At 42.7% G+C, this 13,448-nt stretch overlaps 1 protein-coding gene and 1 long non-coding RNA gene across 3 annotated transcripts; one reads left to right on the top strand and one right to left on the bottom strand.

Annotated features, from left to right (window-relative positions):
* Positions 1 to 398: 398 nt before the first annotated feature.
* On the bottom strand, positions 399 to 7,582 carry ythdf3 (YTH N6-methyladenosine RNA binding protein F3). Of its 2 annotated transcripts, XM_027004415.3 has the most exons (5): positions 7,242 to 7,582; positions 6,664 to 6,688; positions 6,076 to 6,155; positions 4,190 to 5,845; positions 399 to 1,391 (listed from the first exon to the last, which is right to left on the bottom strand). In XM_027004415.3, exons 1-5 carry the CDS (start codon positions 7,263 to 7,265, stop codon positions 1,368 to 1,370), a joined length of 1,809 nt encoding a protein of 602 aa, XP_026860216.2. In that variant the 5' UTR covers positions 7,266 to 7,582; the 3' UTR covers positions 399 to 1,367. The 2 variants fall into 2 exon arrangements, with proteins under 2 accessions (XP_026860216.2, XP_081573523.1); XM_081717397.1 differs by having other exon boundaries at positions 1,316 to 5,845.
* Positions 7,583 to 8,399: 817 nt separating this feature from the next.
* LOC145643565 (uncharacterized) lies at positions 8,400 to 9,119 on the top strand. The gene is made up of 2 exons (XR_014116034.1): positions 8,400 to 8,526; positions 9,073 to 9,119. It is a non-coding gene; the product is annotated as an uncharacterized LOC145643565 (long non-coding RNA).
* The last annotated feature ends 4,329 nt before the right edge of the window (positions 9,120 to 13,448 follow it).

Genomic DNA, 13,448 nt, shown 5'->3' on the forward strand with positions numbered 1-13,448 from the left:
CTGGACCTATGGAAAAAGGCAGCTTCTAATGAACAGGAAATACCAGACAACAACGGCGCTATACTGCTCACAGATGTGGGTGAGGCTCGGGACTTATGAAGGGATGGGTCTCGGACACAGGTGTTTCGGGCCAGGAGCCACCAGCATGTGGCCGCTTGGACTGTTCCATACTTCAGGCCACAGCGATGCATTTACTTTAATCAATCAGTATAATCAAGACCTAAATAGATTACTTCATATTTTGCATGTTCTCAGAATAATGCTCAATATATATATAGTTTCAAATGCCAAAACAAAACCTCTCATGCAATACGACAAAATTTGGACAACATATGTCTGGTGCCCCTAAACGGCAGAAACAGCACATTTCAGATTTAAGTAAAAACTCAAAAACATGGTATCGCTAAACATGGATAATGTTTATTTAGCTAGTGAGTCACCTAAAGGAGAAAATGGTTCTGGATAAGCTTCTGCGATGGGGACAAAACTCCGCCCCGACGAGGGATGGGTGGGTGTGAGGGGCTCTGGCAGGTGGCGGGACGACAGCGGGGGTGCTTGTGGGCAGGCCCATTTCCCAGTGTGGTACATACACTCCAGAGGAGAGGGCAGCTGTGAGAGTATGGCATCACAGAGCAAGTTTCCCCTTAGAAAAATGCACTTTTGAATGACAATTACAAGAAAAAACAAACAAAACAAAAATGTGCATTAACTGGTGTCATCCAGCAAGCTGCATAATTATCTTTTGGTACACAGAAACAGATGTTACATGGGGCAGGGGGAGGGCAAGAGGCAGGGGATTCAGTCTACAACAACGGCCATGATTATTCCAACTGGGGCTTCAATCAGGTAGGGCAAACGCCTCGCCTACCTCTCAGTCCTGATCTCTTCACAGAGCTTCACACAGATTCAAGTAAAGATTTGTCATTTTACATACACTTTTTCATCTCCTCTGAGAGCACTCGACAAAGCGTCGAAACCGTGAGGAATTCCAAAAACCAAATAAAATAAAAAGGACAATAAACCTACAAATAAGTCTGGTGAAATCCTCAAAACCAACTACACTGGTTAGTCAGTTCATACCAAACAGAAGTCCGGTGAGTTAAGGGTATTGGTAGAAGCTTTTCGAAAGGACTGAAAGTGCTTAAAGATACAGTTTAATTGAGCAAATTGTTTTCTTTTTTTATGAGAGACTTCAGATAAGGGCAAATGCATCAAAAATTGACACAATAGTCCATAGTCGTGTTAAGTGTTCATACATGGTCTTCAGCAGAAAATATATCAGAACCCCCTTCTTCCTCTGTGGTTAGGCAATATTCAAGGTTCTACATTATTAGTGTTGAAGTTCTAGCAGGGAGACCTCTGTAAGGTTACTGTTTATTTCTAGTTCGCTCCTGCAAAAAAAGGAAGAAAACAGAATATGAGACGATCTGATTAGGGAGACACATCAGAGGAGGTATTAAGCAGATCTGGAGTAGGCAGAGTAGACTAATGTCAGCATGTTCACTCCATTTCCCAGTAAAACAGAGGGCCTTTAAAAAAATTTTTTTTGAAAAGCCAGCAATATTATTAGTGCCCAGTGGGACAAGGGCAAAGTGATAGTCTAACCAGCCACAGTGTGACGAGCCAGGACTGCAGAGCACAGCCTAAAACACTCCCTGAATGACTGGGGAAAAGAAAACAAGCAGACAGAGGCTGGAGAGGTTCCTTTGCCATTAATAACCTTCAGCTATACTAGCCTGGTGGCTGTGAAGGCACCAATTAGGATGGTGTCCCCCGCGAAAGCCATTGTGTGCTGCGAGTCAGCTCATTTTCTGCCCATACCGTGCACCTGCAAGTGGCCCCTGGCTCTTCAGGGGCACTTCTGCATCCGTTCAACCTGTGACCATTTCTGACACATCCGAAGAAGCAAGAAGCGATGCTGTGCGATTAAGCTAGGCAGCGTGTCACGGTGGTTGTTCATGTGTGTCACTGCAGGTCACCAACACAGCATGTGATGAAGCTGCACCATCGGGAATAAATCCCGTCAGCGCTCTCCGACAGCCAAGCTTCAGGCCTTCCCCGTTATGCCTTCTTGAAATATTCATGAGCGAGTAACATGGTGCAAATGAACCGACTTGGCAGCGCGCTCGATAGCCTGCAGGTCAAGGCCGACTCGGCAGACGGCAGGAGACGGTCCCCTCTGCTCGCATCCTACAGCCTGCAGTTTATTTCACTACAGCCAATTCCATCCTCGGTTCCGTATTCTACATTTCGTGATGCAAACACCAATCACCCAACTCCACACATCCCACTGTGAGGCTGATACTTGGACTTCTCGTTTGGACTTCTCATTTAAAAGCACCGAGATACTCATCTTTTAGACCATACCCGCCCCCCCGCCCGCCTGATGCTCTCGGAAGAAAGGTGTTTTCAAAGCATACTCAGCCGCTGGGCAAATCCCTCACGTACAAAGCAAAAGCAGATCCCGCTTTAGCTTTGTCTGGGAACAGGAATGCATGGAATGTGAACTGTAACAGCAGTCATGTCCGCCTCCAGCTGGCCTATGCCGGGCTGACCACCGTTCTGCTGCCAGGGCCATTCTTAATACAGGTTTTCAAAAAAAACTGCAATAAGCCACAAATGTCTCTTAAATTATGCTGTAATTGTCAAACAACAGAAAGCATTTCTGCCCCATACAATTTGGTTTATTGGGCAAATAGTGGTTTTCTAGTGACAGGATCTAAAAAAAGGCCTAGACACAATAGAACTTTTGTGGAAGAAGCCACACAACTGAAAACAAGCCATTTAACATCCAAGCAACTGAGATTACAGCTAATGAGTGAGAATGTCCTCTGCAAATAACAAATTTACATTACGCTCTATTGTGCATTAAACATTTGTGTATATTTGAACCAAATCATGGTCCAGCAACCATGAGATGCCCTGTGCCAACAGGCCAAACATTTAGATTAACCATTGTGTGCATTCACAGCAAAACCCCTTACTGTGTTACAGAAGAAACAGAGTAAGGGGCAAGCTTGCACATTATCCAGGAACAACACCATGCCACTGCAATTGAACCGTTTTAAAAATAATATTGATCAATGAAACATTTTCACTGATTAAGTATGGTTTATTAAATACGTTTCCATCCTAATTCATGTTTTTGGGGTAGACTCCATAAATCTTTCATGTGCAAGGGGAGCGGGGGGAGAATGGGTGTACTTTAATATTTTAATTCATTAATGTCCATGCAATCCAGGTCAAATTGTTAATCCAAATGTACTGGAGATGTACATCAGGCTGTCAGCAGAACCCAATTCTCCAAGGTGCTGTCCTCCAGTTGAGAAAAATTAGATGTTCGTGTTGCCTTTACCACAGATTACATATTGCCACTTTTTCAGTAGGCTATAACAAGAGCTCCAAAGAAATAATATTCCATCTCAATCTTGGATGATGGAACTTGCACTACCCGTCCAAGTACACAGGAGTGTACTGTGATACTGCTGGCTGTCACTCATTAAGTATAACTTAACCTGCTGTCAACCATATGAAATGCAGGCTAACATATTAGAAAGTGCATCTGCCATCATAAGACCCAAATGGAGATGAAAAGCAGCTGATGTTGAGGTAACGGGTAAGGTTATTAATAATTTGAGTCGTGTGGGCAGGAAATTGTGTCAGTCTACCATCTATCAATGGGACATCTGCTTGCTGTTTAAACTCCTTTGGAGTCGAGTCTCTAGTCAGTCCTTTGGTGTTATGCTATGAGGTTAAAGCCTTTTTTCCTCACCATCCGCAACCTTCTTTTTTCCTTTATAATTACCATTCTGTGAAACCATTGCCAAGAAGATGCTTAAAATACAGAGGACAAGTAACGCATATTAAGTTCCAGACACCTGAGTACACAAACACATTTTAGATTTGCCATCATTTCACATCCTCCGTCTTCCTTAACACAGGTGCAATTTTAAATTTGCCATGTTTACTTTGTTTGAAGCACATGTAACAAAAAACAAAACAAAAAAAACAAACAAACAAACAAAAACAAACAAAAACTAACTGCTTGAAAATTTATGCACTGTTAAATGCCCTCACTTTGAAATGAATAGACGTGCGGACAGCATTCTATTCCCGCAAGGCTCGAGCGACCTAAGGACACGGCACTTGCGCTCGGCTACTGTGCGGTGTGCGGGAAAGCCGCGCTTACCCTGCGCATGGCTTCCTCCTCCTCCTGACGCTTCTCATAATGTGCAAAATCGTCAAAGATCGAGGTGGTATGCTTGAAAGTGGCGATAATTTTGAGCACTTGCTTGGCCTTCTCCAGGGGCACCTCCTGAGTGTCCCTGGAATTGGTGACGGGCTTGTTGTCATTGTTCTCCAGGCGGATGTGCCGCAGTTGGTTGTTGGGCACATCTTTGACGAAGATCCACTTCACCTCAAACTTGCCCTTCCACTTGTCCTGAGACCAGACACCGGCATAGGCATTGTAGTCCACGGCAGACTTCATCTCAGCCACGCCACAGAAGTGCCCACTGCCGTTGACGCTGAAGAGTAGGTAGAGTGGGCCCTTGGCCGCCAGCGAGCGGTATGCCGCATCCAGACGCTTGTTGCCGTGCTCCGTGCTGCACCAGATGGAGTACTTGATGGAGCGGTGGATATCATCCTCTGAGTAGCTCTTGATGATAAACACCCGTCCATTCTTCAAGTTCCAGTCAAAGTCTTTGGGGTTGTAGTTGTTGAGAGCTTTGAGCTTCTCCAGCACAGGGTGGGCCTCGCCAGCACCAGATGAGGGTGAGGTGCCAAGTGGGGCTCCGGCCAGACCCAGGCCAAAGCTCTCTGCCCCACTGAAGGTTGCGGCCCGATTCCTGGGAGCCACCCAGCGGTTCTGAGGCGGGATGCTCTGCTGTGGGTGGGGATGCTGGGGCTGGGGTGGGGCAGGCTGAGAGGGGTGGTGTTGGAGAGGGTGAGGGGGACCTGGGGGCAGTTGCTGAGGGGGCTGAGGGGACTGCAGCTGGAGCTGCTGATGTTGGGGTTGTGGAGGCAAGGTGCTCTGCAGGAGGGGCTGTGGCTGGGCCAGGAGCTGCTGCTGCACCAGTGGCTGAGGGGGCAGCATCTGCTGAGCAAGGGGAGGCTTTGTGATGGAACCTTTGTCATCCCAGGTGCCAATGTTCATGTTATGCTTGATGGGTGGCGGAGGAATCGCAGTGCCGCCTCCCATGCCTGGGTTGGCTTTAGGCTTTAGCTTGGGCTGAGGTTTAGCAGGTTTCCTAGCAATCGCCGCCCATGACGTGGGCTTGGGGGCAGAGGAGCTGACGGGTGGCATGCTGTTTGCAGCTATACTGCTCATGCCCGCCGTCCCTCCCAGAGGGGAGCCCACGGTTTTAGTGACAGCCGCCATGTCGGAGCCAAGCTTGAGGCCAGCCATTCCCTGATCAATACTGCTAAGGCCCGGAACTTTGCTAAGCTGCGTGTCGCTGCCGAATCCTGCCTGTCCATCTGCTATGGCCCTCCCCAGGGAGCTGGGGGCATAGCCGTAGCTGCTGCTGTATGCAGAACTCTGTGTGGACTGTCCCTGTGAGCCGCTGGTGCCCCAGGTTGAAAAGTCTGCATTGCCGGGGAAGAAGTTAAATCCATGTTGGCTGAGAAAGGGAGGTGTGTTGCCTAGAGCTCCGGGCTGGCTGAAAACTCCATCAGGGATGAAGTGGTGCTCACCATTGCTCATCTGTCCATAGGTGGTCAAGTAGGGCATAGGGGGATCTCCTGCAGTAGACCAAGCAGCTTCACCCAGAGAGTAAGGGAATCCAATGGACGGGGCATAGTAGCTGGGCATGTAGGGGTCAGACATTGGTGGGTAGCTATTACTCTGTATGGGAAGCAATTTAAAAATTAATTTTATCTTAATGAAAGGTCAGTCACAAAATATTAAGTAAGGGTCCTAAAGAGGCTTTACAGAAAATACCCCAGGGAGCCGGCATTTTTAACAGCAGGGTCATGGAGGCAACTAACAACATATTGTAATCACATAAATGTAGTGTTTTGGAGCATTATAACTAGTTGCTAAAATTTTTTAATAAGACTTGTTACTTGGCTCACCTGATTTGTCTGGCTGCTTAAGTAATTCTCAAAGTCGTCATCATTTACTGCATCCTTCTGATGCATTGAACCGTTTTGCACTAAAATAACCATAGAAAGATTTGAACAAGCATTAATAGCTTTTCACCTCATTTGCATTTGTTTACTACCTGGTAAGCTACAGATCAATAAAAAGCTTTGCCTAATTACAGCTATATAACATAATACACAAACAGTTAAGACTACCTGTTTTTGCATGTTATTGCAAAACCATATTACCAGGATGTGACTTAGCACTGAAAAAGAACTCAAACAGGTTTTCCAAAACATAAGTTATTTTTTTAAAAATCAATATGAGAAAAAGCATGCAACTAGACAAACAAAACTTTTAAACGTTTATGGTAAATTTGTATGTTCTTAAAATGTGTAAACTTTAAAGGAATAGAAACTCGACTTCAGTTTAAGGCCTTCAGAATTCAGAGAGAATATCATACAAAGGACCTGCCAAATCACAAATGTTAACAGGTACACTTCTGCTGTGTCCGTGGGGAATATCCAATGTGCCTGCAAAATACAGTAGTCAGATCGCAATTCCAACAGGTGACGTACCTTTATTTCCTTGTCCTTTAGGTCTCTGTTACCGTATGGGAAGTCCGTGTAAAAAACGACAGTGAGAGAGAGAAATCGCAAAATGAAATCGAAACATCACAAACATTAAGAACTGAATTTGCAGGCAAGAGTTGCTCGACCAAATGTTTACGTTAGAACTGAGGCCCAGTTTGCAGCAACGTTAGACTAACGGTGCTCCCTGCCAGATTCTGCTTGTCAGAAGTGATACAGATCTCACGAACAACAGGTCCGCGCTTACACACAAAATAGGCAATTCCGTAAAAGGTGGGCGAAGTGTCTGCATGATTTGACCTGGGATGTATGGCAAATGATTCGGCCTAACAACAACCATCGGCTAGTGGGCTAGCTAGCTAGGGTAGCTATCCGGATAGCTAGGTTAGCTCAGTGGCTTGTTAGCCGTTTGTAGCCACCAAGTATGAGAGTCTTCTGCATATAAAACGACATGACTTGCTAACGAGCTAGCCAGTTAGCTGTATAACTAACTGCAGGACGAAATGACTGGAAAATCCAACCCGCTGCAATATTTTAGGCAGTGGAAAGCGGTCAGTGTCGTGTACCTGATCGACAGTTGTCGCAGACATCCTCCAGGAGCCCTGACTGGTAGCTGTTCTTACTGTCCACGGTCTCTCCTGCCACTGCCGTCTGCTAGTAGCTTAACGTTATTTTTCCTTTCCTTTCGGGTTAAATCAATCTCGCTGGATTTATACACGCTGTTGTTTCCCTCTCAAACACTCGGGTGCAATCGTCACAGGCGGCGAATGTCAACCTGCTGAAGATGTCCTCGGTGGCAAATGCTACTTAAGTTACTCCGAAACATTCACGCTCTATAACGTCTAATCAGAATTCCCCCTACTCTGTTCCACAATGGCGGATGGGTTATTACTCTCACTTCCGTTTGTGCGCTGACCTTCCGCTAGTGATGCGTGACGTAAGAGCGATGAAAAAAATAAAAAGTGCACGCGTTGGTGTCGTTCCATAATCGCGTTAATGCTCCCCGCTGCCATCCACACTCGTATAAATCATCGATGCTGAGACGCTTATTTTAAGGTAGAAATGACAAGCGATTGAAATAAAACAAAGCTCATCTTTATTTTTCACGAGAAAGTATGATAATGTTTTTGTAATGTGTAGAAACGCTGTATATCGATCTCTTCTAGAAATAGTCCACTGCACACTAAATCAGTGATTCTCAGTCTGGGATCGAATAACACCCCCACGCTGTAGCCTACTGCAAGAGAGATGTCATACATTTACTATTAAACTTTGCTATGTTGTGTGTTTTGACATTATCAAAGATTCCAATTATATATATCATTAGTAAGATATTACTTTGCAAGACAGTTACTGTTATGACTTTTGGGCGTACTGACGGTCAGACGCATTGAAAGGTTTTGCTTAAATATAGCTAGATTTTACTTATTGACTACTTTATATCCTGTCATTAATATTTTGCTATCCCATGAAAGATTAAAACCAAAAAATTGGATTGCAAACAAAAACCAACATATTTTTAACTGTTTACAAGAAAAACATTACTATTGTTTAGTTTAACTGTAGTGTGTCAACATACATGCAATTTCCATAAATGTTTATTATGGTGTCATGCAGTGCTTGATTGGGTTATTGAGGGAAATGTTACTATTATGAAACTTTCCGTCACAGCCAGTAGATGGGGGTATGATTTTGATCATCGTTTCAGGATCGAAAACAAATGGGAAAGGTGGCAGGTGTCAAGACGCAGATCGGTTACGGAACCTTTACCGTGTAGTTCTCTGGCCCTTAAAAAAAATCAGTTCTAAACGATTACATTCGTTTTAGTGTAAGAGACTGAGACAGTAAAATGTATGTATATTGCTGTTTGTTTCATCTGCTTCGGCAAACATGTTTACAGACACAGTAATGTTCCCTACTAACATTAGCCAGTGAGGCTAACTACTTACGTTCTCGTTGACATTAGCTAGTAGCTAACTAGGAGCCAAGGTTAACCATAGATTGTATACTTTTTTTAGCCCAACCTTGTGTCTTATATAGTATCGCGAGTGTGAGCTAGTTCTCTGTGCTACTAGCTAGTAAGCGACCCAGCTAGCGTTAGCTAGTTGTGAAATATTTGGTAAAGTTCACCGAAAAGCTAACACCTTCACGACCTTTGTGGTCAGATTACTGAGTTAGGCTGTACAGAACAGTTGCTTTCATTGAAAGTGTCCTGTAGTTATGAGTGAGGTTTCTGTCCATCAGCTGTGACTCATCTGATGTTTAGTCGCTGTGTACACAGGTCTATGAAAATGCTGTCAAATGTATTCTAAGCAAAACCCAAACAATACCACAAACATTTATTTAATTTAGTCTTGAAAAATCAATGGACTTCTCTTGTTCTCTTTTGTTTTACAGGGTGTCCTAACAATGTCAATTCAATTAAAGTGCACTGCTTAGATTAATCTCCGATTGAATTTGAATTTTATTTAAGAAAATACAATTTAAAAAATTAAAAATAAACCAACTAACCTAGCCTCATAGAACGGATCTTCTCCTCTCAGTCGTCACCGTTTTTCTTCAGCTGCTGGTGGCCGTGTGGGAGTTTTCTAACAATCTCAGTATCCCTTGTCATTCAGTACCAGAGAAATCTTCTAACATCTTTATCTGAGAACCAATCCTCCCGTTTCATCTGGTCTCCTTATATACCTTCATATTCAGCAGTTTCAGTCCCAGCATGAATATAATAAAGCAGTGCAATTATGTTGTGCTTTCATCACTCACTTCTGCATGTTTGCCAAAAATTTACATTTCTTATATTCAGCCTTTGTTTTTATGAGACTTTGCAGGCAGTGGGAGTTTTTCATGCTGTGTTAATGTTCATTGTTCACACTGGGCCTTTTAGTAACCTGTAGAAGTAGAAAGGGTGTTTCACACTTTTATCAGTCTTTTAAAATTTTGTAAGTGATATGATTTTCATAACATTATACTAAACAAGTTCTTGCTTTCTGTGGTGTGTAGAACTGCATGTACAGTTGTTCATTTATGACCTCACCTAACATATGTGACCATTGTGTTAAATTCAACTCTGAAAAGCTGAAGCACTCCATAGCACCAATTAAGTTAAAAGCCTAAAATAATTCAATCTGACGATGTCACAGACAAGAAAAAAACAACAACATGGCTACCATCTGCAATGTATTGTATCATATCGATAATAAAAATAAAATTGAGTGAGCCACATCATACATAGCTGGCTTAGTTTAATAATATAAAATGTTATGAAGACAGAAATGATATCCTGGTTTGTATACAGTCATCCTGCCTTATTTGCAGATTTATTATACACATTTATTTACTGAGCATGACCAAAAAATACATAATAAATTAAACAACAAGAAAATAAGCATTTAAAACACAAACATTTGAAATTCCTGTGCCCGAAAATAAGATGGGCCTACTATACTATGTGTGATTTGTAAGCCATCAGAAACTCACAATTAATTAATGCATTACAGAAAACCAGTTTAAATTATACCTCAGCTAAGTGTCTGGATTTGTGGAAGACACACCACAAGTTTTATTTATTTTACTTATCCCTGTCACTATAAGTGTTTCAACTGCCATTACTGTCACCACGTCACAGTGTGTTCATCTCCTCAAAACATGCAAGGGGCACCTTCTGGTCCACCCACACAGGCAGTGTTGACCAGAGAGCAAGGGCTGAGGCGTTATCGTTGCCATGCCGACCATCATACACATGAAACCGAAGGCAAACCATCTGAACAAGCAGAGGATCATCCGAGGCTTCCATCACCTGCTTTACAGACAGATGAGCACCTGGGATTTAAGATACGTTATGAACTAAGTCAAGGTGTACTAAGTCAAGGGTTTACAATACTCTGTGATGCAGTATGTATAAGGAAACAAATTATCTAAGAAATTTACCTAAGAGATAAAAAATATTTTAGGTTTACACAAGTATTTATTTGATTGCAGTTGCTTTTTGTGTGCTATAAAGTTTAAAGATCTGGAGGTTTATTCATTCCAAAGGAGCAGCCAAATAAAACATAAATGATACAAATACCTATAGACAGACAATAAATAATATATACAATATTCATTTATTTGATTAAATTCTAATATGTCATTAATTTAAATTTACTTGGTGAGATTCTCTCAGATACACTCTATGGACTGGCTGGTTTACATTCAGAAGGCCTGTGCAGCAGCCATTGAGGCTAGTAGTTTATCACCTCCAGAGACCAGCTAATTGCAGCCTTCTGAGCTTATAGTTACCTACACCAGTGATGTGACTGTGAAGGAGATCCTGCTTGAGCTCACAGGTTGGTCACCTGGTTCGTCACAGGCTGCTTTTGTGTGACTCGTGCTAGTAAACTTGTGCCACTAGTCATTCGCACAAAGTGGAAGTAGAATTTCGTCTATGACATCATAAACTGATTTTGAGTTTCAGGGCTACTCTCAATTCAAGGGGGTAGAATAGCCCCCAAAAAAAGTATTTTGCTGAACAGTAAGCATTTCACCGGTGACGTAAATATTGTCACGTACAAGATTCCGGTCTGTGCCAGAGTGGTTCTTGCCCACTGGTACCAAAGCAACAATCAGGTGTGTGTCACACAGTTTGGAGATCAAGCCACTAACGAGGTGAGGTACTCCTTGCAGAAATGTCTTCTGTAGTGGTGGGAGGTGACACAGGTCATTCTTTTGTAAACCACACCCTTTGTGTGGCTGCCAGGGTCAGATATTTGAGGCCTTAAACATGGTGCCCGGTGTGCAGAACTGTGTATCTTCGCCTATGAGGACAATAAATATATTATCGGGACTTAATTGGAGCAGTCTTGGCCAGCATCAACTACTACAAGAGAGCTGACTTCATTCCAGGAATGAGGGTATTGTGCATACATACATAGTTAATCATTTGACTTGGACATTCACAAATGCGATGTGGAACATTTGCTGCATTTACAATAAAATTGTTTTACGCCATAATGATAGTGTGCATTGAAAATTCATTACATTAAAAGTGGTAATTGTGATAAGTGTATTGAAAAATGTTGGCCTGTATACTGGTGGCATAACACATTACTGAGACCTCAAATGAATGGCAAACAGCTAAAATATGCAGAAGACACTGACAGGTGGAAGTGGGAATAAACAGCAGATGCTAATGCTTATCTGTGTCTGATATTTCGAGCCCTGTTGATCATATTCATCGACTGAAGGAATTTTAATGTGCTCACTATTGCTTTTCCATGAAGTGATATCATTGGTCTGTTGTACTGGTTACATCCAAGTGCACTGAGAGATTCAGTTATGATGCATGGCTAACAGATGGAAAGACTTAATGATAGCCCTCATAGACCAAAACCCCATAGCATTTCAAATTGTAGAAGCTATATGTGTAATGGTTTTTAAGGAAACCAAATTTTCCCATGGATGGGAAATAGCTTGTCCCTATATATAGAGTTAATGGAATTGATTGGGTGATTTGATGGGGGGGGGGGGGTAGATTTCTCCATGCATCTGCTGTTGCTATCCCCCTTCCCTCCTCCCTGATCTTATCCTTATTTTTTAACCCTTCATTATCCTTCCCAGTTTTAGTTAGGTGCCGTATTACCACTAACTCATACTTTTTTCCACCAATTATTGGACAAGTCAGGAGATCCAGGAAGGGAGCATGGAGTGACCCTGTCTCCATGCTCCACATATGACCAGCAGGACCATGGCCATTTAGAGAGCCATAATGGGATTGAAGAGGCAGCCCATTTCGCCATGGCTCACCCAGACCCCCTGCTGAAAAAACGTGCAATCAGTTCTTCTACAGTGAGCCACCCACGGAACTGCATGGCACCAAACCCTGGTCAAAACTCAAGTCCATCAGCTAAACATCACAAGCTGTCTTCACTCTCTCCATGGGTGATTCTTGCTACAATGCACCTTGGCGCTAACAACCCATTCCTATCCTTAAGAGATTGAACATCTCGGGTGCCTTATTTATGTGACCTAACTGCAAACACATAAATCCCAGACATATCACGTAGAAAGCCAAGAATTACATGTTTTTGAAAACATTTGGCTGTCACAATGTTTATTTTTCTCTGAGACCAACAAGAGACATTTTAAATAAAAATGTGAGACTTTTAATATTATAAATATCTATGTCTGCTTCTCAATAATGTCTGGTCTGCTGCTCAGTGTTTATTTTCTTAAAAGGCTATGAAGGGAAAATATGCCTAAATGGATTCTGTTTTTGGTAGCAGCGACTTGATGTTTACAAATTATCCTGGTTTGTTGTGGTCTTGGGTTAGAAGTTTACACGAATATTATTAGATTTGGTCTGGAAGACATTATCACCTTATACAATGCCTTTCAGCCGGAAGCCAGGATATGATTTGTTTGTTTATTATTGTGGCTTTATTATTTTCAAAGCATTTTAAAAGCAAGAATAAAGTGTTTTTCTTATTCAGTGCAAATTTTACATTTAAAAACAAAAACATCCTCAGTACAATGCCACAAAACAGTAACACTTTGCACATTCCGCACAATATGCATCAGCTCAGCAAATTCAGTAGGTTGTGTGATGGCAAGCTAAGACGGCTTGTACAAGTGAGTCTTAGGCAATGGCCCATTCCTGTCACTCACAGCCCTTATTTGCATTAGCCTGCTTAGGGGTGAAAGGCTGCAGAATGTCCCATTTCTTTCCACAGTCAGGGGTGCTCAGGAACACCTCCTAGGAGTGTTTGATGTGCAACTCTCAAAATTATGCTCCATAC

Source organism: Electrophorus electricus, chromosome 1 (assembly GCF_041902795.1).
Source record: "Electrophorus electricus isolate QZ-2024a chromosome 1, ASM4190279v1, whole genome shotgun sequence".
NCBI lineage: Eukaryota > Metazoa > Chordata > Actinopteri > Gymnotiformes > Gymnotidae > Electrophorus > Electrophorus electricus.

Bases quoted from the DNA above. Each gene is read 5' to 3' on its own strand.
- ythdf3 (XM_081717397.1), bottom strand. From the start codon at position 7,265: ATGTCTGCGACAACTGTCGATCAG. The intron at 6,156-6,663 runs GTACGTCACCTG...TGGTTATTTTAG, and splicing joins TAAAGGACAAGGAAATAAAG to TGCAAAACGGTTCAATGCAT. The intron at 5,846-6,075 runs GTGAGCCAAGTA...CTTCCCATACAG, and splicing joins TAAGCAGCCAGACAAATCAG to AGTAATAGCTACCCACCAAT.